We start from the raw sequence: 25,432 nt of genomic DNA on the forward strand, positions 1-25,432 counted from the left end.
CGCTTATGTGGTCTGCTGCTGTTTTGAGAGTTGCATCTTGTGTTTTCTCAGAATGCCATTCATAACCACATTCGACTGTTTGAGCCGTTGGTGATCAAAGCTTTGAAGCAGTATACCACCAGCACATCTGTGGCGCTGCAAAGACAAGTACTGGACCTGCTTGCTCAGCTTGTGCAGCTCAGAGTCAACTACTGCCTGCTAGACTCAGACCAGGTAAGACAAACACATGCACTTTTTTTTTTTTTTTTTTTTTTGTGGTCATCTCCAACTTCAAATTTTATAGTATGGCTCATTCAGAAATTTATGTTTTAGGTGTTCATTGGCTTTGTCCTGAAACAGTTTGAGTACATTGAAGTGGGGCAGTTCAGGTATGTTTTGAGTCAGTAAAAATTTCAGATTTCTCGTGTATGTATATATATATATATGTGTGTGTGTGTGTATGTATGTATGTATGTATGTATGTATGTATGTATGTATGTATGTATGTATGTATGTATGTATGTATGTATGTGTGTATGTGTGTGTGTATGTGTGTATGTATATATATGTATATATATGTATGTATATATGTATGTATGTGTATATTTATTTATTTAAAAGCTTGTTACATATGTTTCCTGGGAAATAAAATAACTGTTTGCATCACTTACAGAGATTCAGAGGCCATCATTCCCAACATCTTTTTCTTCCTGGTGCTGCTGTCTTATGAACGCTACCACTCCAAGCAGATTATCAGCATTCCCAAGATCATCCAGCTGTGTGATGGCATTATGGCAAGTGGCAGAAAAGCTGTCACACATGGTGAGAGGAATGCATATGACTTATATAATTTTTAATTCCTCTTTTAACTTCCAAAGGTTTTCTTGTTGATGGTTACATTTACACTTTTCTGCTTCGTCTACAGCCATCCCAGCCTTGCAGCCTATAGTTCACGATCTGTTTGTCTTGAGGGGCTCAAACAAAGCTGATGCAGGCAAGGAGCTGGATACACAGAAAGAAGTTGTGGTCTCCATGCTGCTAAGACTTGTGCAGTACCATCAGGTATGTTTACAAGTAGATGCAGAGACACAGCATGCTACATCATCAGATATTCAACCCACTTGTTTTCTGCCTTGCTCATGCTTTCATGTGTCTGCTGCAGGTGTTGGAGATGTTCATTCTTGTACTGCAGCAGTGTCACAAAGAGAATGAAGACAAGTGGAAGAGATTATCCAGACAGATTGCAGACGTCATACTTCCCATGATTGCCAAGCAGCAGGTAGGAAATTGTTTGCAAGTTTATATGTTGGGTTAACCTTGATGGTTAAAGCCAACTGATTTTTGCAGTAATTTATACAGATGCGTGATCAGGCAATTTCTGTTTGTTTCAGTAAGCATATTTTTATGTTTGGTCTACACAGATGCATCTGGACTCTCCAGAGGCATTAGGAGTATTAAACACTCTGTTTGAGACGGTGGCACCCTCCTCTCTCAGACCTGTTGACATGCTGCTCAAGAGTATGTTCACCATCCCAGCCACCATGGTGAGACATCTCATCAGATAGTGTGCACTTTTTCACAATTCCTCTAGTTTTTAAGTGACTGATTTATTAAAAAAAAAACAAAAAAAAACAGGAAAAGGTAAGATTTGATGTGAAATCTGACATTGGTTCTTGCAGGCATCTGTAGCTACAGTCCAGCTGTGGGTATCTGGTATCCTGGCAGTGCTTAGGGTACTGGTCTCGCAGTCCACTGAAGACATTGTGCTTTCCCGTGTCCATGAGCTGGCACTCTCTCCAAATCTCCTCTCTTGCCACGCTATCCGCCGCCTGCATCAGCATAGCCCCTCCCCAAACGACCCGCCTCTTGCTGACACAATCTACAAACAGGAAACTAATGGTGAAACGCAAAAGGCTCCACCTGAGGAAACATTTGCCAGGTTATTATTTACTGTCTTTAACAGGCTGAGAAAGGTTTCTATTCTGCTCTGTTTTCTCAGCTACCAGATTGCCTCCAAGGGTCTAACTCTTCTTGCCTTTTTACTTTCTTTCACTTCTCTCTTTTGCACCTCCCATCTAGATTCCTTCTCCAGCTTGTAGGTGTGTTGTTGGATGACATTTCAACCAGGCAGGTTAAAGTAGAGATCACTGAGCAGCAGCACACCTTCTACTGCCAGCAGCTGGGCACGCTGCTCATGTGTCTCATACATGTCTTCAAAAGTGGTAAGCATGTAAAATCTGGGAAATGCACAAACTCCCATAATGATATTTTAAAAATAATATATCAAATATAATTCAGATTAAGTTCTTTTACCTATTTTTCATTTTTGTTCCCTCCTAGGAATGTTTCGCAGGATCACAGCTGCAGCCAGCCGTCTCCTGAAGGGTGAGAATGGACAGACAGTCACAGAGGCCAACCTCTTCTACCCCTTAGAAGGTCTGAACAGCATGGTACAGTGCCTCATCACCACCCACCCATCCCTTGTGCTCCTCTGGTGCCAAGTTCTTCTCATCATTAACTACACCAACTACTCTTGGTGGGCTGAGGTTCATCAGACACCCAGGTAAGAACAGTGCGAGGGGATTGACTGGGGTCAGGTGTATTTGTGTGCACTTTTTAATTATTATAAATGAGTCAATGAGGATATAAAATGAGGAAAAACTCTCCCTTTTAAAACTGTGCTTTGTTTTCTTTTTATCAGACGACACAGTCTCTCATCCACAAAGCTGCTGAGCCCTCATTCCTCAGGGGAAGGTGAAGAGGACAAGCCTGAGTCCCAGTTAGCAATGGTTAACAGAGAGATTGTACGCAGGGGAGCTGTAATCCTCTTCTGTGACTATGTGGTAAGATTACTAAGAATATGGGACCATACTGTTGGGATAAATTATACATAGATCACGATATACTATTCTCAGCTAGAAAACATGTTGAAAATTACATTTGGATATATTTGCTCTTTACTATCTATGAAGAACAATATTTAAATCTCAAAACACTAATGAGCAAAAGTAAATTAGATTTGTAAGTGCTTTACATAATAAAAGCATTGTTTTTTTTCTCACCTTTGTAGTGTCAGAATCTCCATGACTCGGAGCATCTCACCTGGCTGATTGTCAATCATGTTCGTGACCTCATCAGCCTTTCCCATGAGCCGCCAGTGCAGGACTTCATAAGTGCTGTCCACCGCAACTCTGCTGCCAGTGGCCTCTTCATCCAGGCCATCCAATCCCGCTGTGACAACCTCACTACTGTAAGATGACATCCTATTCATCTTTCTAATCTCTTGACTACCTGGTTGAAATTTTTATTTTGTTTTTTAATTCTCAATTTATCTTTCTTCCCCGTCCCTGCATCTTACTCATTTCATGCCCCACTGCCCTCCCTTACTATCTTGTTCTCTTCGTCTTTGTAGCCTACCATGTTGAAAAAGACCTTGCAGTGTTTGGAAGGCATCCACCTTAGTCAGTCTGGATCTCTACTGATGCTATATGTTGACAAGCTTCTTAATACACCCTTTCGCGTTTTGGCTCGCATGGTGGACACACTGGCGTGTCGCAGGGTAGAGATGTTGCTGGCTGAGACCTTACAGGTACGTTTTAGTAAAGTGTGTATTTCATTGGAAGTGCATCTAAAAGCTGAACATGTTTCTTATGTTTTTCCCGGTCCAATTTGGGACCTGTTCTCGAATTTTAAAGTGATCAGATGGGAAGAACTGTTAAAGTCAAACTTTTTGTGTGTTTAAAAACCCTGATTGTGTTCATTCTTTCACCCTTCAGAACAGCATAGCACAGCTTCCTGTGGAGGAACTGGATAGGATCCAAGAATATCTCCAGAACAGTGGTTTAGCTCAGAGGTAAAACCTTGTGTACTGCAGCCATTTTGAGAGCTACCCCACAGTTTGTATTTTTGTTTTAAGTGTGATATTTTTTTTTTTTTTTTTTTTTTTTTTTTTTTTTTTTTTTTTGTGCCTGTTGAAATTAGTTTTGCCCTTGGATTAGTCACCTGTTCAGACCACATTGAAAGGATAGACTGAGGAATTGTATGTTGTTTGGATTTCCCAAATAATGCACACAAACTAAAATGTGATATGTGTTGAGTTAATTTACCCAGTAGGTTATTGAGAGGGCTGTACTGAATCTGCAGGTTCTTATATCCATATGTTAACTAAAAACAAATTTTAATTGATTGATTTATTTATTTTTTAAATTGTAAATTTTTTTGTTTGGTTATTTCTGTCCCAGACATCAGAGGTTCTACTCCCTGCTGGACAGGTTCAGAGCCACTGTTGTTGACACAAGCAGTCCCACTCCTCCAGTGACATCACATCCCTTGGACGGGGATCCTCCGCCCGCTCCTGAGTTGGTCATTGCAGACAAGGTGAGGAACTAGACTTGATGAATCTAATAATCCAGGTTTGTCAGACTGTGCAGACCATCTGTTTACCCGTTTGTTTGTTTGATTTTAGGAGTGGTATGTGGCTCTGGTGAAGTCTCAGTGCTGTCTCCGTGGAGATGTTTCCCTGTTGGAGACGACAGAACTTCTTACCAAACTACCTCCTGCTGATCTCTTCAGTGTCATGAGCTGCAAGGTAAAGAACGTACACACTGTCTTATTATGCACTTAAATTTTATCATCTGCATAATAGAAGCATCCAGACACATTGGCGCTCCAGTGCGCAAACATTAGCCCACAGTGATGATAAAAAAAATCTTAAATATGTCAATTCCTGTATATTAGGGCTTTTTTTTTTTTTTTAGGATTTCACAAATGAACCTGGAATTCTGTCATTTTTTTCCCCCAGGAGTTCAATCTAAGCCTTCTCTGTCCATGCTTGAGTATGGGAATGCAGCGGTTAGCACGTGGTCAGGGGTCACTTTTGTTGGAGACAGCGCTGCAGGTGACCCTCGAACAACTAGCAGGGGTCACCGGGTCACTTCCTGCACCTCACCAGTCTTTTCTGCCACCGTCCCAACCCCAGCCCTACTGGGACCAGCTGGGTGATGTGTATGGTGAGACTGGGAAGGAGGGGAAAAATGCATTAGAAAAAAGTTAGCAAAAAAACCCCACAAGTATCTGTTCTGTCTGGGTTTTTGTTCACTGGAGTCTTTTAATTAAATTTAATTCAAAATAAAGTTTTGATTCATTATTTTCCTAAATTCTTTACCGTATGTTTCAGATGAACCAGGGTTCTACCCCAGAGTTTTGTCACTCTGTAGAGCACTATCTCAATACCTGCTAAGTGTGAGCCAGCTCCCTTCTTCACTACATATTCCCTCAGACAAGGAGCACCTCATCACCACCTTCACCTGCACTGCCACTGAGGTAAACGACTGATTTGATTTCAGAAAATTAAAGCTTGAAGACAATGTCAAATTAGTATGATATGACTGCTTTGCACAACCTTTGATTTCTTTACAACTGTCTTAAACCTTTGTGAATGTGACATCATGGTTACACAGGTTGTAGTGTGGCGTCTTCTCCAGGACCGGCTGCCCCTGAGCGTGGACTTGCAGTGGGCACTTTCTTGCCTGTGTCTGGCGTTGCAGCAGCCCTGCGTCTGGAACAAGCTCTCCACCCCAGAGTACACCACCCATACCTGCTCCCTCATTTACTGCCTTCGCCTTATTATTGTTGCAGGTAATCAAAGCAGAAAGATGCATTTTTGCACTTTTTTGTAATATCTTTGCTAATTAAAAGTCTTTCACCTTTCCCTTGCAGTGGCTGTGAGTCCTGGTGACCAGCTGCTGCATCAAGAGAAGAAAATGGCAAAAGGAGAAAAAGATGATGGAGACCAAGTGGATGCAGCACATGCTGACCGTAAGAATCTTATTTTAGACACTGAGTTAAAGTTCAGGGTTGTTTCATCTAGTTTTATTATTGCAGTCATCTTTTTTTTTTTTTTTTTTGTTGTTGTTGTGAGTAATTCTTCTCAGATGAAAGCCTTAGGGTAACATTTAAGTCTTTGTGTTACAGACATGTGTGAGTGGCAAGCATGTGAGATCATGGCTGAGCTGGTGGAGGGTCTGCCGAGCATCCTTTCCCTTGGTCATCGTAGAAACTCCATTTTACCCACTTTTCTCACACCAACATTGCGCAACATTGTTATCAGTCTGTCTCGGCTTCCTCTGGTCAACAGCTACACCAGAGTACCTCCACTGGTGAGTTTTTGAAAGAAGTTGTGCCAGTAGGTAACTGAATTTAACACATAATTAAAATCCATTTCTTCTTCTTTTTAAAAAAAAAACCTGTTTATATGCTCTGTCTTTGTGGTTTAGGTTTGGAAACTGGGCTGGTCCCCTCAGCCAGGAGGAGAGTTCGGCACAACGCTGCCTGAGATCCCTGTGGACTTCCTTCAGGAAAAGGATGTCTTCAGAGAGTTTCTTTACCGTATCAATACGTTGGGTACAGAAACATACAATCAGTCCATTCTTATCACATCGATGATGCTTTCATTTTTTTAAATTACATTATTTTTTTAAGTATACATTTTTTTGTTTTTAAAAAAAACCCTATGCATTAAGCATCTGTGTGGGTTTTTGGTTGTTCAGGCTGGAGCAGCAGGACTCAATTTGAGGAGACCTGGGCTACTCTACTAGGGGTGCTGGTCACCCAACCCATCACTAAAGACCAGGAGGAGGACCCGCAACAGGAGGTATGCACACAACTTGAACTCTAGAAATGTTACTGGGAAGAAAGATTTATGGAAGTACAAACTTTGCAGCATGCTCATATGGACTGAACTATTTGTTTATATTGGAGTATGTAATAGTCTATATTTTTGTCATGTGTCATTTAGCACATGCTCTAAATATTATGATGCCTTGCAAAAAGATAATACATCTGTTGCCGTCTTATTGCATGTCTTTCTTATTTGTTTTTCTCTAGGAGGACTTGGAGCGTACCCAGTTGAATGTGTTAGCAGTGCAAGCCATCACCAGCCTGGTGCTGAGTGCCATGACCCTTCCCACTCCTGGCAACCCAGCAGTTAGCTGTCTGGAACAGCAGCCTCGCAACAAGAGCCTAAAAGCCCTGGAAACACGGTAGTTATGGTTCTAATATTTGTAACTGTGCAGCTGCCTAAAATGAGCAAGTGACAGACAGATTTTTTTTACCCTTTTGCTAATGTTTATGCTCAGGTTTGGAAGGAAACTTGCAGTGATTAGAGGTGAGGTGGAGAGAGAGATTCAAGCGCTTGTGTCAAAAAGGGACAACGTCCATACATACCACCCATACCATGCCTGGGATCCTGTGCCCTCACTATCAGCAGCTTCTGCAGGTAATAGAAAAAGTGCAGTCACACTCTCATTAGCCTCAGCTTGTTCATTTCATCAACCACTTCTTAAAATGTATTTGTAAAGTAACTGCTTGACTTATTTGTTTCAGCAGGTACGCTGATCAGCCATGAGAAACTGCTCCTTCAGATCAACACAGAGAGGGAGATGGGCAACATGGAATACAAACTGGGGCAGGTAGGAATCATAGGAAAGGGTAAACTGTTGTTAGGAACAATGTATACGTTGTCAGCAGTGCAACAGTTATTCTTTTTTTTTTTTAACATTATGAACAAATATGTTTGGGGTTTTTTTTAACTTGGCATGTCACTCTCCAGGTCTCCATCCATTCAGTGTGGTTGGGTAACAACATCACGCCTCTCAGGGAGGAAGAGTGGGGTGAGGATGAAGAAGATGAGGCAGACACTCCGGCGCCCACCTCCCCACCTTTATCTCCTATAAACTCTAGGTTAGTCAAATAAACACAACATTACATACGTGTACACAGTCCTTCAGTGCACAGGAGGCATCTTGTTGTAAGTTAAGATGAGACACTCTAATTGACTGTTTGTGTTTCTCTCAGAAAACACCGTGCAGGCGTGGATATTCATTCATGTTCTCAGTTTCTCCTGGAGCTCTACAGCCAGTGGCTGATCCCCAGCTCTCCAAGTAACAGGAGAACCCCAACCATCCTCGTCAGTGAAGTGGTCCGATCGGTGAGATATGATGCATGTGCTTAGTTAAAACGTATTCGCCTAAATATCTGATCTTAAAGACCAGTAGACTGTCCTTCACTGATGTGACAGAATACACTTAGGTGAAACTTTACTCTTTAATTTAGACATATTAAAATGTATGCCGCCTTGTCTGTTCTGGCAGCTCGAAATGAGCCTGAGACCAGAGCCATGCTTACTCTGTCGGCTGATTGTACACTCTTGTCCTTCCCTGTAGCTGCTGGCAGTGTCAGATCTGTTCACAGAAAGGAATCAGTTTGATATGATGTTCTCCACCCTGATGGAGCTGCAGAAGCACCATCCACCCGAGGATGAGATCTTGAATCAGTACCTTGTGCCGGCCATCTGCAAGGCAGCAGCTGTTTTGGGCATGGTGAGAGGAGCTGTGTGTGATGGAACCTGAGATGGTTCAAGATGTGTTTGAGTTATCAATATAACAGTACGCCACTGCTCCCACTATATAAAACTTTTAAATTTACGTTTATAGGACAAGGTAATAGCCGAGCCCGTGTGTCGCCTTTTGGAGACGACCCTGCGCAGCACTCACCTTCCCAGCCGCATGGGAGCCCTGCATGGGGTGCTCTATGTGTTGGAATGTGACCTTCTGGATGACACAGCTAAACAGCTCATCCCCACTGTCTCTGAGTACCTTCTATCGAACCTCAAGGCTGTTGCTCAGTGAGTATAAATGTCATGCCTGTGCAGACGTTGACCTTAACTCATCTTCTAATGAGCTTAAGTGATGAAAGAGCCTTGGGAACTAATGTGTCTAATGTCAGTGTGTGTGACCACCCCACCTTCCTCCTCTGTAAGAGGATCTGCGAATTAATTAGTTTTCATCCAGCTTAATACAGCGATGGAACCAAGAGTGCAGTGCAACTGTTGGCCCTTAGATGCTGCTTTTTACATTTCAGATAAATACAGACAGTGGCGGATTAAGAGGAAAACCTGAACTCTTGACCTCCTACTGGGAGGGTATCTGTTTTGCTAAATGCACCAAGTTGCTTGCAGGGTTAAATCCATCTGTAGACCGAAAGGAGATTAATACTAAGTGATCACCTTTAAGATAGAAATGCTTCATGGGATAACGTGTGTGTTGTCTTCCAGAATGACAATGGGGCATTCTAGGATCACTGACAGGTTGGAGTATAGAAATGGTATGAATCACACGCTGTAGCATTTGCTGCCAGCAGGTCTTCCAACTATGGGATGTTTTGGACCTGCGTTTTAGCTAGAACTCTCACCATTGCGGAAACACTTCTGGAGTTACAGAGATTGTTGTTACTGAAGCTGTTCTAGCCCAGCATCTTATTAACACTTTATGCTGTCATTTACGTTATGTTGGCATTCATCTGTAGCCACTGGAATGTATATTTTTCTGTTTAATTATAATGATTTTTTTCTACTTGCTGTGTGTCGCCCATCTCTATTCTGCAGCTGTGTGAACCTGCATAACCAGCAGCATGTGTTGGTGATGTGTGCAGTGGCTTTCTACATGATGGAGAACTATCCTTTAGATGTGGGAGCTGAATTTATGGCTGGAATAATACAGGTAAAGTAAAATAAATCAAATTATCTGACAGCTGGGCAGTAAATGATGTTTACCCTGCTAGCTCTGAAGTACAAAGTCTGACTGATGTCTGACTGCACATGTGAGCATGGAGGAAATTGTGTGGCACATTGACCTCTGTTGAGAGGATGTCATGTATTCTGCCACCTGCACGCTCTCTCCAGGCAGCATCCTTGCTTAAACCAGAGTATTTCCTGTAGTGAGAACAAGAAGCAGACCTCCTTCCTGTGTCCTGATCTGATTCTCCTGATGCTGTCCAGAGTTCAGAAGTGAAAATGGCTGCAGGAAGCTCACATATTGCACAATAAAATGAAAGCAAAAACATAAAATATATATATTTAAGCATCTTGAAGGGGAAAAAAAGTATTTTGATTTAGTGCCATATGTCCTTTATCTTTTGCACTTTCTAATAACGTCTTCTTCCTCATCTTCGTCTTCTAGTTATGTGGCGTGATGGTGTCAGCCAGCGAGGACTCCACTCCCTCCATCATCTATCACTGCGTGCTTCGTGGTCTTGAGCGCCTCCTTCTGTCAGAGCAGTTGTCACGGATGGACGGTGAAGCGCTGGTCAAACTCAGCGTGGATAGAGTCAACATGCCATCTCCACACAGAGCCATGGCTGCTCTGGGCCTCATGCTTACCTGCATGTATACTGGTAAGCAAGGCTTTAACATGACTGCTAACTTTAACGTCATCAAAAATGTGTTGCTGGCATCCTGGCTTAATCACTGGTATGCACAATTAGGACTGGTGTTAGTGCTGCTGCATTCCCAAGCAACTCCAAACCTGCTATAGCATCAAGCTAGCTGGCTAACTCTGATGTAATACTTTGCATCAGGTCTTTTCAAAGAAACAGATAAACTTGCAGGTCTTTAAGTTTCCTACTTAAATGCTTTGCCACAGTGAGCTTTCCCCCCCCCCCCATTTAATCCCTCCGGACTAATCCTTGACCCTCTTCTTACTAACATTATGTAATGTGTACTGTCCCCCTCAAAGAGTCAGACCCCATACCCCACATACAAATGATTTGCCTTTGCGATAGTCAGTTAGAAAACAAGAATGTAGAGGGATCTAATTGATCAAGTATTAATAATCTATAGGCTAAAAGTGGAGAGGAATGCATAGCTGTCTCTAAGCCTAGTAAATGGCTAACTGACAAACTTATGAATGACTGTGCATGCTGCTTTAGCAAGCACCTCGTATTGTTGTTGGTGGTCTGTGTATATGTATATAATAGGGCAGCAACAATTCATCAAGTAATTTGAATAATGACACAAATTCCTTTTGGGCTTCGATGCTTCATTTAAAGCACGGCATAGTAGCGTGCTGATGTGTTAAATGATGTAAACGTTGATAACGTGATACAAATGTATTTAGGAGCAACGTATGAATAAAGAGTCCGACAACATTAAGCCCACGCAGGCCCCAGTTTTAAACAAAAGCACTGATAACACAGCAGCAGTGATTATGACGCTAGCACAGTGTAACGTTGAGCAAGAGTCTGTTTAACACTGTAAAGAGCAAAGAGGCGGTGCTATTACTGAGATAATGAGCTCAGGTAGAGTGAAAGAAAACGTGTTTCTAGTGTCCAAAACAGCAGCGCTAATTCTGTAATTAAAATGTTTACTGGGTTCACTTCATCCCTTATCTGAAACCGAATCATTACAAATACACCAGCAGTTTTGCATTGTGCTCTTTACCTGTGGCCTCTTTACACTTGCTACCACTACTAACACATTCTCACTAAGAATCACAGCATACCTTTTGTTAGTGATTTCATTCATTATGTCTCTATTACAGCATAACTGCATTTTAAAACTTGGCAGTACTTCATTTTGAGCATAACGCTTGTACACCCGCTTGCTTCCTGCATGTAATAGATGTTATCCAAACTGTACTTCTGGTATACCTACCTCTAACCCTTACGCTGGACCTTACTAACTCTACCAGCTCTTAGCGTGCCCTCGTCTTTATGCTAATACACTAATATGAAGTTCTGTTGCTTAGGCTAGCCAGCAAATTCCTTGACAAAACCCCAGCTCTTTAAAATGTAAACTGGTTCAATAAATTTTTGTATATCCCTCTGTGCTGTATGTACAAACTGAAGCACATTTGGGCCACAGCAGTGAGTACCCAGGAAGCATGGCATTTAAATTCCCTCAAATCATTTAAACACCAGTCACTTACAGAAAAAAACTTAAGAATGTAATTTGACTTAAAGTAGCGCCCATAAATTAACAAATTTTCTGTTTGAGATGAACAAAATTCTGATCTGAATCTTGTGATATGAGTTTCCCGACTTCCGCTCTAACCTTTGCCCCACTGGTTCAACCGGTGCCACCCCCCTTCTCGTCTTCTCAGCTGTGCTTACGTCGGGTTCAGACGTGACAGGGGTTAGAGGTCAGGTTGACTCTGCTGTATCGGAGGCGGTGGGCGTCACGGCGGGTCATGTTGGTTTCTCTTCAGGCAAGGAGAAAGCCAGTCCTGCCAGCCGCCCCGCCCATTCTGATCCTCAGGCCCCAGACAGCGAGTCAATCATTGTTGCCATGGAGAGGGTCTCTGTGCTCTTTGACAGGTACACTGCTGCTACACTCTGACACACACACACACACACACACACACACACACACACACACACACACACACACACACACCTGCCATCATACAAATAGCTTTTGTAGTTGGAAAGATGAAACTTTAAAAAAAATCTTTTGTTAGTTTATTACTTTAAAAAATGATCAGATTGTTGATCAGTCTTGATCTTGATTTGCTCTTCTTCTGGTGTTTCCTGTTTGTAGGATTAGGAAGGGTTTACCCAGTGAGGCTCGTGTGGTGTCCAGGATTCTGCCACAGTTTCTGGATGACTTCTTTCCGCCACAGGACGTCATGAACAAGGTCATAGGAGAGTTCCTGTCTAATCAGCAGCCTTATCCGCAATTCATGGCGACAGTCGTCTACAAGGTCAGCAGCAGAACACGAGTACATTCACATCAACAAAACAAGCAAAATGTTTCCATTTTTAAAAAACGAAAATCTTGAACATCAGGCTTTTAGTTGTTTAATTTATTTCTTTGGTCACACAAGTGCTGCACTATAACTGTTTTTCACATCCCATTGTCCTATTTACAAAATCACACTGGAACAAATACAGTGAGTTCTTGTTATTTTCCCAAAAATGTAAATCAAGGTAGATTTCAGCGCAGTTAGTAACACTTGAATTCGAGTGAGAGCAATGAGTCAAGGATGCATTATATTGAAAAGTTAACCTTTCATTATAAAGTATAAATCTTGCATACTCATTCTTTATTTCAGATCTTTGTAATTTACAGACACAGATTTCAAAAACCACTTCATGCTGGAAATGTAACAGAACGCCAACTTTTTAAAAATTTCCTATTCCTGTGCTCTCATATGCAGGTTTTCCAGACACTCCACGCTACAGGCCAGTCTTCTATGGTGCGAGACTGGGTGCTCCTGTCATTGTCCAACTTCACTCAGAGGACACCAGTGGCCATGGCCATGTGGAGCCTCTCCTGCTTCTTTGTGTCTGCTTCCACCTCCCAGTGGATCTCAGCACTGTATCCTTACATACCACGTAAAAGATCTCACAAGCAGGAGACTGGACCGGAGTGGCTGGGTGGTGGTAGAAGCAGCAGCAGCTGATGTCTCAGTGTTGCAGTGATTTGTAACAACGCTTTACTTTAATTATTTCTAATGTTTTAGTAAAACAGTTTACTCTGTGAACTGTGATCAAATAATTATAGTTTAGCTTCTTTTTGTGAGCTTCTGATCCACAGTCGTTTTGTTACCTGCATTGGGGGCAGGAGATAGGAGAAATGACAGCATGATCAGCAGTTTAATAGATTTAAGCCTCATAAAATAATCATTGTATAATTATATTTAGAACATTTTCACTACCATCAGAAACTCTGATATACTCAGAGTTTCTATATTTTACACACACACGCGTGAATGCAGCACAACTTAGCTGATGCTTGCAGACAGTGTGATCTGTTGTCCTTAACCCACCCGCTTTTAACCAGACTGCCACACGTGATCAGCCGAATGGGCTCCAGTGAGGTGGTGGATGTTAACCTGTTCTGCCTGGTGGCCATGGATTTCTACCGGCATCAGATTGACGAGGAGCTGGACCGCAGAGCTTTCCAGTCTGTATTTGAGACTGTGGCCTCGCCAGGCAGCCCTTATTACCAGCTGCTGGGCTGTCTGCAGTCAGTCCATCAGGATACATCACTCTGAGGGCAACAGACAGAGAAGGGCATGGAAGCACACGGAGAAAAGTGGTTTCAAGTGAGGTGTGGTAGGGTGAGAAATTAGATCTCTATTTATAATTCCTGGATGAATTGTGACTAAGGGTAAGAACAGAATGTTTTATTAGGAAAAAACTACTGTAGCTTCATCCCTTTTTGCCCTTTCAATGATAATGAGATAAGTAGAACTACTGAACCCACGGCAACAAATTCAGTGGAGCGAGTATTAAAAGGTTGAGGAAAAAAACAAAAAACCCCCAACCTGAATTCAATATTAGGCTGTGTGTTTAAATGTAAAAGGAGCATTCTCTGACGAGGAACAGCAAGCTTCTGTATCTGTGTGGAGATTGCACCCAACAACCCAAACGGGCCCCTCAGATGAATCCTTGAGACATGACTGCACCTTCAGCACTTCCCTTTCAGCACCTTTTGAGATATTTAGTAAAAAAAAAAAACGATGACGATCATCAAATAAAGAATTGGATGAGTTTATTTTCCTGTGGGAACTTGTGGGGATTGAGTATTGTGATGTTAGTAAAGTAAACAAAAATAGAAAAGTATTTAAAGTTTCAGTGCATCTATTTTTCAGTGAGTCATGTGCTTAAGGTCTGGTTAGGATGCTGACAATGGGCTGACACGTAAAAGTCAGAAACACCTGCTTGAAGTCGATGAGTACATTTCTTTATGTGTTTAAGTTATTTGTGGTCATTCACACACTTTAGTTAAATAGAAAAATATTTTAGGTGGAAGAATGAGCACCAATAGCCATAGTTTTTTTTTTTTTTGTTTTTTTTTTGTGTGTGCATCTGTCTATTTTTTTTTGGGGGGGTCTTTTCCCCCCCCCCCAGGGGATTGGTTTTGCAGTTTTAATTTGTCCCAGCAGAAGGTGTTTATGGATTTTGTTTGTAAGGGAGGGGAAAAAACGTACCTAACTTATAACCAGCGCTCGGCCACATTTCCATATATCTGCACTGACATAACAGCGGAAACTGTCAAGCATGGAAAAATACCAAAATTATCAAAATTTCAGTGATGTTGTCTTCATTTCTTTCCTTTTGTTTAACTAGTAGCAGAGGGGGCAAAAGATTCCCTTTTGATTTTTATTACCTTGCTTACGTCTGTCTAGTCTTTTTGTTGTTGTTGTTTTGTTGGTTTTCATTGCAGTCTTGTTTGCTCCTCAGTGCACCTGAATGATTCCACCTGTCTTTTTCTTGTACCTTTGTTAATTCTCAGGATGTAAGATGTGACTATATTATTGTTGTAATAAGACTGGAAGTGATTTACAGTCCTCGTAAAATAGTCACCTTCATATCTTGTAAAAAGTAATTGTATAGCAACATAAAAGCCATGGTGCATGATGAAATGAGAACTGTAAAAACGATAGGACTTAGACGGTAAGATAATGTGATGCCATTTTCTTTTGTCCTAACGCGCACGAGCACAGAAGAAAATGAAAAATTAGCGAAGAATCGTCAGAATGCGGAAAGCTGCAAGCTTCTAGTGTTTTATTAAAGACTTGACCTCGAGCTGCCTGGGAGTGTGCTGGGCTTTGTTACTCTGTACATACACTTGCCTTAGATAAAAGACTGAATATGTTTGTCTTATACACTGAAAGCTTGAAAGCATGCTTAGCATTATGGCTATTTTCTTTCTGTCTTTAATACTGTATTTCCATGGGTACGGTTGACTTGTGTGGAAGAGATGCAACACAATCCAAAGGGAGCCTTGTAACCTTAGCGACCAACAGCAGCTTTGACAAATCAACAGATGAGGAAGTGTAGCATAGCGGTGCCACGTCACAGCAGGAGTTCTTTGTCTGTTTTTTGTTGAGCTTTAAAATATTGTTTCGTCTCAGAGCAGTAAATACTTCATTATTCATTGTCTTTGTGCAGAATATTAAATACGCATGGCACTTAAAAAAAACAAAAAAAACTAAGAGAAAAAAGAAAGTTCTTTTGATGTTGATGTTAGACGCTTTCTTTATACGCAATGAGTGCTGCAGTACATTAAAAGTAAACATCACAGTGATTTGTATGCTAAATGTGTAACCGCTCACCAGTCTTAAAGCTGGTGACTGGTTTCCTTTGATCATGAGAAAATGATGTATTCACACAATGAATGACAGAGTCCTCTGCAGCTGTTGAAATTCCAATGTGAGGCCTCGCTGAAGCAGATTAAAGGAGCCTAAATGAGTCCTGCTTTCAAAGTCATTTTGAATTCTTGGGGTGGGGAGAAAGTAATTAAAGATGATGGGAAAAGTCTTTTTCTAATCTACACACTACTTTCGACGTTTAAAGAAAACTCAAAAATGCGGTTGATAAAATGTAGATTTTTCAGCTAGTCTCTGGAAGGAAAAGAGCAGGGGACCCCTGCTGGGGATAATGCGATTATGCAGAGGTCTTTTGTGATTTGGGGAGATGGGCTTTGGGGCTGTCAACAAAGCTCATGTTACTCTGATTTAACGCTTCTAGTGAAGGCTTTATTTTGTTCCACATTAGGAATAAATCGTTCAGAAAATATTGTAGTCACTGTTCTCGGATAAAGCTGAGAATCGTGCTTTGAAACAAATTTGGCAACGACTTCCCATAATCCTGATTCTAAAGGTGGTAGACTGAAAATGAAATGCTTTTCTTTACATTTTCTTCAGGCAGGATCTTTGAAAGAACCTGAAGTGTCCACATCTTTTTTTTTTTTTCTTTTTCTTTTTCTTTTTTTTTTTGTGTTCCCCTCTTTTATTTACATTTGCCTGTAGAAATATGACTGGAAGAGATTGTGTATTTGTTAATTTTAATATTTCAAAGAGATTAATCACTGCATATGATCTGTTGTAGAAATAAATTATTTAAACATGTAACCCCGTTCTGAGATTTGATTTGCTGAGTGAGAGCTGTAAGTCACGGATGACAACTCTGACTGTAAACCAGCTAAAGGTACTCTGTGTTTGCAAATAACAATATTACAATCATGGCTGCTTTGTACCCACAGGACCCCTTGTGTGTCTGTCTCTAACACGATCAACCTGTTGGGTGACAGACGTTTAAAATGCTCTGCCTCGTCCTCGTCTTATCCAGATAGAACAAGCTGTTGCCAGCCAACTTCAATTAACCACAAAGCGGTCAAGCCAATCTGGGGACACAAGTAACTGAGAGATGTGCTCATGTGAAGGTCCACACCGTAAAACTAACTGACCGATTACACGGTCAAGTTATCACATTTTGTACAATTTCCTTTTCTCAGCTAGGCAGTAAAATTCCTTTTTATAGACCACACTGTATGAAAGCATGCTCTTATTTTACAGCATCATTAAGATGGGTGTTCCTGATTAAAAGATATTAGCAGGATTACTAGGTAGCTGCCATATGGTTTGTGAAGCACTGAAATCAGGATGGCACAGGTGTTAAGCAACTGTAGATGCTTCTTATTGCTGAAGTTTACATCACATCATCTGAAAGAGTAGTAGCTGACAACTGATGGGGCTTCTTTTGGCATTTCTTTTTGCACATCAGTGGAGCCACACTGAGATGTGATGAAGCCTAAAGCATTAAAGCAACAAGTCTGGTGTGCTATAACCAGTTGTTCCAGTCAGAGCTATTATACTTTTATATGTGTAATCTTTTTTTTTTTTTTTTTTAAATTGGTGGATTCATTGTTAAACTTCAAATTTAATTACTAATAAGCAGGATACTTTTTAGGCTAAATATTTAATAAATTCTGGGTTAAAAAATAAAAATACAGTGCTTTGTGAAGACAGTTGATTCTAAAATGTAGACATCCTGAGTGCACTCCCCTCCACCCTCCACACCCACCCATAGCTTTTATTTTTTAAGTTTAGTGAACTATAACTTGTTCCAGTTTAGAACGCATTTGGATGTTATAGTTTAGCTTATTGCACACTTCTCCACACTTTTGCAGATTTCTGGCTGGTTTAGTTCAAATTGCACAATATTGCGGGTTTTGGTTTAGTTCAATCAACTGGATCGCACTTTTACATGAAATGACATGGCTACGAAGTTGGTGAACTTTAATTCTGTATCATTTCGGCTGTTAAAAGTCCCCCCTCCAATCATCTGTACACCCTCCTCCGCTGCCCACTCTAAACACACCTCCCTCTCCTCCAGTCCTCCTCCTCTTAAGGCTACTTCGCCAGATGGTGCAGCCTTTTCTTTTGTTTACCCATCGCCCCTGAGTTTACCCAACTAACCTTAGCTACGCAACTATGGAAACTTCTCGGGGAGCATCACCGCCGGACACCGACAAGTAAGTCAGATGTTAATCTCGTGTTGAGTGAACCGTCTGCTCCAAACATCTTTGTCGGAACATGAAAAAGACCTGCATCCACCTCTTACTTAGCCATCCCTACTTTTTTTTTAACAACCACTTCAGCCAGCTGTTTTCGCTTCGTGCTGTTTTCTGCTTATAAAGACACAGATAATTTGCTGTGCTTCCAATAAAACTCCCCGTGATTAAACAAGCTAGCAGCTGCAGAGTTCGCTCTCCCGCTGCGTTTCTGACACCTGTGGAATCGTCTACCGTTAGTACTTTTTTTTATTATTTGTGATTTCTCTATCTAACTTTTGTCAATTTGTCCGCATAACTGTTCGCTATCCGATTGACAACTGGAGTAGCCAATGACAAGATGGGAAAGTTTGTGTACGCCGCCGTTGCCACGGTTACGCACCGACATTCCAAAGATCTGGAAATCGAGGGGCGGGACTACAGTTTAAGCACGGGTGGATGCGCTTTTGAACAGCGAGTCACGGCAAGAAAAAAAAAGAGAAAACTTACAGTAACTCCATAAGCTGAGAAGAAGCATGCGTTTCTCAGCGTAAAGTAATAAACGCGCTGTTTGGGGTGTTAACTCACAGCACTGTTCAAGCAGGGATAACTCTGCTAGCATGCACAGCTAACTAAACTAACGGTAACGCGTCAGCTAGTCCCAGCTAATGTCAGTGTCCTTCTAACAAGAGTTAAAACATATGTGCTCACATTTATCACACTGAGCTTTTATTTAACGTAAACAAAAGCGAAAGTTGTTTGGGGGAAAAAAGGAGAAAGTTGTGAAGTTTTTGCACAGCACAGGTGTGCTGGGCTGGGTCTCTGTAGACCTGACAGAACTGGTGACTTTATAGGTGTGGCTGTGTCCTCCCAACTTCCAGTGATCTGATAGAACACTTTACATGGGCCCAAGAGCATTTGGTGTAGAAGCCCACATGTTAAGCATGTTAGGGTTAAGAAATCGGTCATGATTGATTTGGTTCTGTTCTTTTGTACTTTAGGTAACCTGCCCGGAGAAAAGATGGTGACACCAGGATGGGAGGCCTAGCAAGGTGGTGCCAAGGCTGAGGCTTGGGTTCTCACCCACCTGCTGCATTTTGAACTGCTGCTCATTTTTCGTAGCAATCTGACGCCAGGGCTGCTTGACGAGAAGACGTTGGAGGCACGCTGCGTTCTTGCTTTAGTAGAGATTAGGGACCTACAATGACAAATGTAAATTGAAACTCACTGAATAAATGGACAAGAGAAAATTTCCTGGCACAATGTCCAGGCAAATGGATGTGTCATGCAAAAGGCGCCCCATCGGTGGCAGCGGTCTGAACTTCCCTCAGTCTCAGCAGGGTTGTATACGGGCTGTGGAGGTAGCAAGAGGGAGAACAGGGTATGGCTTTACGCTGTCAGGCCAAAGCCCTTGTGTCCTTAGCTGTATCCTGAAAGGAAGCCCTGCTGACTATGTGGGGTTGCGCTCCGGGGACTACATCCTCTCTGTGAATGACATCAACGTCTCCAAGGCGTCACACGAAGATGTGGTCAAACTGATCGGACGCTGCTCTGGTGTTTTGAAACTAGTAATCGCTGAGGGAGAACGTCACAGGCGACACCACCAACGCTCTGCCGGCGGTCGTCACCATAGCAGCAACACAATGGCGGCATCCTACCTGGACTCATGCTCCAGTGATGATGAGTTGGATGGATTCTGTGATAACAGTGTTAACAATAACAACAACAGCAGGTCAGGCTGTGGAGCCCGTGGAGGCTGGTACAAACCCAAACTGGACACTAAGCAGCTGGGCATCAACCGGGCAGAGAAGGTGGTGGCAGAGCTGCAGTCTGGAGGAATTTTTAACATGATCTTTGAGAACTCCAGCCACTCCTCCAGCAGCTCAGACAAAGAGAGACCTGGAGTAAGTACGTCCTCGTCAAAGCCACGTCCGCTGTCTGATTCCGAATTCCCAGCATATCGGAATTCCTCACGTTCCCAGAGCAACCCAAACCTGCTCTCTGAAGAGGAGATGGCCCAAGTTCTGAATGATGATTCGGTCTTCCTAGAATCAGACTTTCGGCATCTCCACCTTCAACACCATGAAGAGCAGGATGTTGATGATGGAGATGGTGGCGACTTGGGCCTAGAGCCCAGTGAGGGTATCCTCAATGTGGGAATGATTGTTGGCTATCTGGGCTCCATTGAGCTCGCCTCCACAGGCACAAATCTAGAAAGTGACAGTCTGCAGGCCATCAGAGGGAGCATGAGGCGCCTCCGGGCTGAGCAAAAGATTCATTCATTGGTCCTCATGAAGGTGCGAGTGGAGGTTTTTTTTCTTCTTCTTTTTTTCCCCTTGTGTTAATTTTAATGTGATTGTGTTATTATTGTTAACCATATTTTCCCTGGTATCAAGTTTGGTAACATGCATTAATTATATCCTACCAGGTTATGCATGACAGTGTGCGTCTGTGCAGTGACAGAGGTCAGGTCCTGGCCACCTATCCTGCAGAAAAACTAGCCTTCAGTGCATGTTGTCCCGATGACCGGCGATTCTTCGGACTGGTAACGATGCAAGCTACAGACGACCATGATGATAGGCACTTCAGCATTGCACGAGATGACGAGGGGAGTTTAAGGACTTCTTGTCATGTGTTTATTGTGGACCCAGATCTGTGTCACCACCAAGTAAGCGTTACAATTTAAACTGATGGGAAGGAAATATCTGCAGAATGTCTGTTTTTTTTGTTTTGTTTTTTAATGGCATGGGTAATATTACAACACAGTGATCAAGTACTCAAGAAGTTACTCATATATCTTAAATCTGGTGAACCTAATTTGTTCTAGTCGAAGCGATGGTTGTAAGCCAAAGATTTATTAGCAGCTACTTTTTCTGTATTGCATTAGGACAAACTCTCAGTAACTGTTACTTCCTCAGGTCCATCTGGGTGTTGCCAGGAGGTTTGGCTTTGAGTGTACCCCTGACCCAGACACAGGTGGCTGCTTGGAATTCCCACCCAGCTCTCAGCCTCTCCTCCAGTTTGTTTCTGTCCTTTACCGGGACATGGGAGACAACATCGAAGGGGTTCGCGCCCGTGCTTTCCATGACCCAGACAACGATGCCCAGCAAAACCACAGCACCAGTAGCAACAGTGATAGTGGGATTGGCAACTTTTTACCAGAGGAAAAGAGCAACAGAGTGCTTTTAGTTGACCTTGGAGGTCCTCCAAATCACAACCACGTCTCTGGGCCGCGCCACTGGGACAGCCCACCGTCATCGCAGCAGGCTTGGAGTCCCACTCTGGGAGCAGCAGCTTCTCATCCACCTCCTCCAACGCTGAGAAATGGCCATTATCGTAATGACCCCCACCTGGCTGATCTTCCTCACCCTCTCCCCTTATCTCACCCTGATGTCCCTGTCAGGCACTCACGAGGGGTCAACCCACACCACTACTCATCAGGGAAGCGGGGAGGAGCTGTTGGGGGAGGAGAATGGAGAGGGGCTGGAGGAGCAGTAGGGGTGGAACCGCAGAGGTGGCTACCAGTCCATGTGTTGAGAGACTGGCGTCAGCAGCACCACCACAGCCACCTCCAGGGCCTCAGCAGCGATCAGGAATCCTACGCAGAATCCACTGACGGATGGTCATCTGCCAACTGCAGCACCCTGCCCCCACCGATGAATAAGATCCCAGCCGACCGCTATCGCGCCCCGCTGGTGCCTGGAGACCACCTGCCACCACCTGGAGGGAGCCAGCCTCCACCTCTGTCACATCCCCACACCCACCGGCTGGCTGTTCAGAAAGATGAGTGGGCTAAGAAGTTATTTGGTACAGGAGACAGGGAGCGGACAGGAGCCGAGAGAAGTGAAAAAGAGAAGAAACGAGGAGGGAATGTCAAGGAGGGAGAGAAAAAGGTATGTTTTAAGAAAGTTTTAAAAGTATTACATTTAGTAAAATTCTGGATAAACAGAGTTATTTTGTGTAACTTTATTCATTTTATTTACATAACCAAATCCGTCATATAACTTTTTGATATTCCCTGAAGTGCTGTGTAGTGTCAGTTTGTAGGTTTTGGGAGAGTTGTGTTAAAACTGACCGCGAGATGAGAAGCCCAGTATGCAGCTGGCATCCCCCATCGCACATCTCTGTTGTTGAAATTTATTCTGTGTAGAGTCTGTTCAAAACGACAGTTTATTGAGGCTATAAATCCACGTGGGCATCGTTTTCTCAAGGCCTAGAATTTCACTCCTTCTGTGATCAAAGTATCATTTCACTTTGATACAAAACTTTTAACTTGTTTTGAAAGTCACTGGATAATTACAGCACCCAGCTGGCTCTATCCCTAGACTTAGTGCAAGTGGATTGATATGTTATTTATCCCTCACTGCTCCAGTATCAGATCATTTATTATGCATTAGCCAGATAGCTGCCTTCACCTGAAAACCACCTGTTTTCCACTGTAATGGCATTAACAGCATAACAGCAGAGCAGGTTTAAGGTTTAGTGAAGTAATTGTGTAGTATCCTCTTATCTATTTGGCATAATTTTAAAAATAGCTTGGTTGCATTGTTGTATGACAATACACTTCCTGTTTTTATGGTTGGTATATATATATATATATATATATATATATATATATATATATATAGTAGATGGGCTGATCATTGTTTTCAGAAAATGACAAGGAAATGCAAAGAGGAAAAGGTACAATACTGCATATCCAGCCTGACTAGATTCCATAAGTATTAATCAGCTTGTGAACAGAAATGCTCATGCACGAATATAGAAAACAGCCACTTATGCCTGCCTACATCTACATGTTGCGTATTATTATATTAACGTACAGAAGATAGTTGTTTTGATACTAAAGGAGGCTGGGACTTCCTCCAACAGATATCTTAGAAAACAGTGTCCCAGGGACTCTAAGGGACAACCAGAGTAAGTGTTTAAGACAGAGGCAGGAAGGTGGATATGAACCATGTCCTCGGACTGGAGAAGCAGAGTTTTGGATACTGTGGTGATTATGGTAAGCCAAAAAAACAAACAAAAAACAAAACAGATACAGTTGTGTAAGACTGTTGTTGTTTTCATTTTTCTTGTTAACTATTGCATGTAACATAGTAAGGCGTTAACATTAATTGACTCTTAATATTTGACACATGGTGGCACTGTTTCACTAACTAAACCTCTGCAGACTTATTTCAGCTAAAATCGAAAAAAAAGAAAAGAAAAATCAGTTCTTTTTAAAGTCTTTCACGACTTTTTGATAAAAATCTGTTCATCTATGATTATGATTGACTCAGTAACAGAAAATACTACTACAATAAGTTTGTGTTGGATTGTTAGATTTAAAAACAAACAGTTGAATATTGATAAATGTGACCTAGTGAGTGTACACGAATTAGAGCTTAAATGAAAAGCGAGCTGTTTGTTAAGGTAGAAAAGGACTGAAAAATATCAGTCAGTTTGCTGTTTACTATAATTCATAAACAAAACAATCTATATTTTGGGATGTTTTAGGTTTTTATTTTAAGCTCAAATTATACTTGTTCACATTGTTATTGTTTTTACAGGACATGTGTCTGGTTTTGCTTTTGTTATTTTTATGTTGATAGCAGTGCTGTTGTAAACATGAAGCGCATCTGTTTGTTTATGAGTGTGCGTATGAGGGAGAGGGCGTCAAGATCAGCTACGCAGATAAAGGCTGTGGATTTTCCACTAAAATTTAGTCGTTTCACATTCTCTTCTCTCTGGAAAGGCTCTGGCGCAACCACGCCCAAAACAACCACAGCACCAGTGAGTCAGATCGACACTTTATCATTTCCCTTTCAACCTAAATCTCAGCTTCTCCAAAAATCCCCCTTTTTGTTGGCTTTAAGCTCTCTTGCAGTTACAAGTGAAACTTGGATTAATCTCACTGGTTATACAGAGGTCCTGTGAGAATGATTGTGTCTGCATATGCCATTAAGTGTTCAAATCTGCATTGTCTGACACACATGCGCGCACACACACAAATGCAGAAGTGACTCAGTATCCAGGCAACACCACTGGTCATCGCATGATGAAATGCAGAGGAGACCTGCTCCTAAGCAGCCAGTCAGATTCTACCTGCATTTGAAGCCTGTCAGCACTGGCTAATTACTCATTAATCAACACAGGGCCACTGATTGTGTGCGTCCTCTTATAATACTAGAAAAGTAGACGGATGCAATTTGTAAGAGAAGAGAAAGAAGGCAGAATATTGTTGTTCTCAAAGGATTAAAGAGCAACAGTTGTTAAAAGGTTAATTGTACACTTGTGAAGGCAAAACAGCACTAATTTCCTCTCCTCTTTAACAGCACTCAGAGTGGTTACGTTATTGTCTAATGGCTTTGGATAATAAATGTTCACGACCCTGATGTGGTTATTTTTAGGCGGCAGTTTATGGCATAGTGCAACAGCTTGGCTGTTTTAACTTTATTCCACTAATTGGTGGGTTTCCAATGTAGTGTTCCTATGAACACTATACAATTTTAAGTATCCTTGGTATAATAAATACTACATGGAACTACACTTAGTAGGGATGTCAGTGAAATATGCTACAGTAAACTGCAAAAGCACATCATGCTGCTCAAGAGGAGTTCTGCTAGTACTGTTTGTGTGTACCTGCGTGTCTCTGTATTACCTCTGTGGCTGTGCATTTGACTCACGTGCTCTCTGGTATTGCATGCAAAATCACAGGATTGCACACGCCTCCGTGTAACATGTGGAATTTAACATTTAGTTCAAAAACAGCAACCTGTGCATGTGCAGACACGGTTGGGTTTCTTAAACGTTCAATGACTGAGTGCCGATTTAGGGAGCCAAAAAACCCACTTTTTATTACTGTATGTAATATGGCAGTTTAGAATATGGTGTATGTTGGTAATACAAATGTTTTGTGCCCTTTTATAGTTATCATTAGTAGTGCTGACCTCCTTAGGAAGGTTTAGTCCGTTATGACGGCTGGAACAACAGAGCTGAAATCACAGATATATTTTTACTGGATGAATGAAATCTAGAGTGCTGCATATTTTTTTTACATTTTATTTTAAAGTTTATATTGTTAAAGATAGTAAGAGTCAGGAAATATAGAAAGAAAATGTAGAAGACTGAGATGCAATGAGTAGGCCAACTAGCTGCAATCTGACCTGGAGATTTGGTGCTTAGGCCGTTAGTGCCCATGTGGTATGCAGCCTGCCCACTTATGCCTCAGGTCACATCATGGAAGGAATTTCAGTGAAATTTTCTGATTAACCCAATTAAAGTTCAGCCAAAAAACAAAGGAAATCTAATATTATTATATCATTCGGAAGATTTGATGTAAACTGTAGATAA

General features: G+C 42.0%; 2 protein-coding genes and 1 long non-coding RNA gene across 19 annotated transcripts in view; 2 read left to right on the forward strand and 1 right to left on the reverse strand.

The window, feature by feature from the left end:
* The window catches only part of htt (huntingtin), a 31,379-nt gene extending 14,697 nt beyond the window's left edge, over positions 1–16,682 (forward strand). For 2 of the 7 annotated variants that reach the window (XM_086296793.1, XM_086296798.1), the window contains 35 exons: positions 52–213; positions 313–368; positions 653–801; positions 905–1,041; positions 1,142–1,258; positions 1,401–1,523; positions 1,659–1,918; positions 2,059–2,201; positions 2,320–2,542; positions 2,681–2,822; positions 3,050–3,229; positions 3,392–3,568; positions 3,756–3,832; positions 4,221–4,356; positions 4,445–4,567; positions 4,781–4,988; positions 5,156–5,301; positions 5,439–5,616; positions 5,698–5,796; positions 5,953–6,137; positions 6,255–6,381; positions 6,528–6,631; positions 6,865–7,019; positions 7,116–7,255; positions 7,366–7,448; positions 7,589–7,719; positions 7,834–7,966; positions 8,202–8,357; positions 8,472–8,662; positions 9,422–9,536; positions 9,996–10,209; positions 11,916–12,129; positions 12,353–12,515; positions 12,972–13,132; positions 13,598–16,681. In XM_086296793.1, coding sequence (XP_086152919.1) covers positions 52–213; positions 313–368; positions 653–801; positions 905–1,041; positions 1,142–1,258; positions 1,401–1,523; positions 1,659–1,918; positions 2,059–2,201; positions 2,320–2,542; positions 2,681–2,822; positions 3,050–3,229; positions 3,392–3,568; positions 3,756–3,832; positions 4,221–4,356; positions 4,445–4,567; positions 4,781–4,988; positions 5,156–5,301; positions 5,439–5,616; positions 5,698–5,796; positions 5,953–6,137; positions 6,255–6,381; positions 6,528–6,631; positions 6,865–7,019; positions 7,116–7,255; positions 7,366–7,448; positions 7,589–7,719; positions 7,834–7,966; positions 8,202–8,357; positions 8,472–8,662; positions 9,422–9,536; positions 9,996–10,209; positions 11,916–12,129; positions 12,353–12,515; positions 12,972–13,132; positions 13,598–13,811 — 5,322 coding nt within the window. In that variant the 3' untranslated portion in view covers positions 13,812–16,681. Of the gene's footprint in view, positions 1–51; positions 214–312; positions 369–652; positions 802–904; positions 1,042–1,141; positions 1,259–1,400; positions 1,524–1,658; positions 1,919–2,058; positions 2,202–2,319; positions 2,543–2,680; positions 2,823–3,049; positions 3,230–3,391; positions 3,569–3,755; positions 3,833–4,220; positions 4,357–4,444; positions 4,568–4,780; positions 4,989–5,155; positions 5,302–5,438; positions 5,617–5,697; positions 5,797–5,952; positions 6,138–6,254; positions 6,382–6,527; positions 6,632–6,864; positions 7,020–7,115; positions 7,256–7,362; positions 7,449–7,588; positions 7,720–7,833; positions 7,967–8,201; positions 8,358–8,471; positions 8,663–9,421; positions 9,537–9,995; positions 10,210–11,915; positions 12,130–12,352; positions 12,516–12,971; positions 13,133–13,597 lie in introns of all 7 variants that reach the window. The other 5 variants (XM_086296792.1, XM_086296794.1, XM_086296797.1 and 2 more) reach the window with 4 other exon arrangements.
* LOC147328431 (uncharacterized) lies at positions 12,822–18,426 on the reverse strand. Its single transcript, XR_015129940.1, has 3 exons — positions 18,024–18,426; positions 13,584–13,807; positions 12,822–13,363 (listed from the first exon to the last, which is right to left on the reverse strand). It is a non-coding gene; the product is annotated as an uncharacterized LOC147328431 (long non-coding RNA).
* Positions 17,895–25,432, forward strand: part of rgs12b (regulator of G protein signaling 12b) — a 43,938-nt gene continuing 36,400 nt past the window's right edge. For 3 of the 11 annotated variants that reach the window (XM_086296800.1, XM_086296807.1, XM_086296804.1), the window contains exons 1-4: positions 17,900–18,079; positions 19,099–20,394; positions 20,526–20,765; positions 21,016–21,990. In XM_086296800.1, the coding sequence (XP_086152926.1) occupies positions 19,333–20,394; positions 20,526–20,765; positions 21,016–21,990 (2,277 nt within the window). In that variant the 5' untranslated portion in view covers positions 17,900–18,079; positions 19,099–19,332. Of the gene's footprint in view, positions 18,080–18,253; positions 18,354–18,558; positions 18,768–19,098; positions 20,395–20,525; positions 20,766–21,015; positions 21,991–25,432 lie in introns of those variants that run through there. The other 8 variants (XM_086296805.1, XM_086296806.1, XM_086296809.1 and 5 more) reach the window with 7 other exon arrangements.

Source organism: Aulonocara sp. 'chitande type north' Nkhata Bay, linkage group LG6, assembly GCF_057382095.1.
Source record: "Aulonocara sp. 'chitande type north' Nkhata Bay isolate Kocher_YH1m ecotype deep benthic linkage group LG6, A_spYH_male_GT1.1, whole genome shotgun sequence".
NCBI lineage: Eukaryota > Metazoa > Chordata > Actinopteri > Cichliformes > Cichlidae > Aulonocara > Aulonocara sp. 'chitande type north' Nkhata Bay.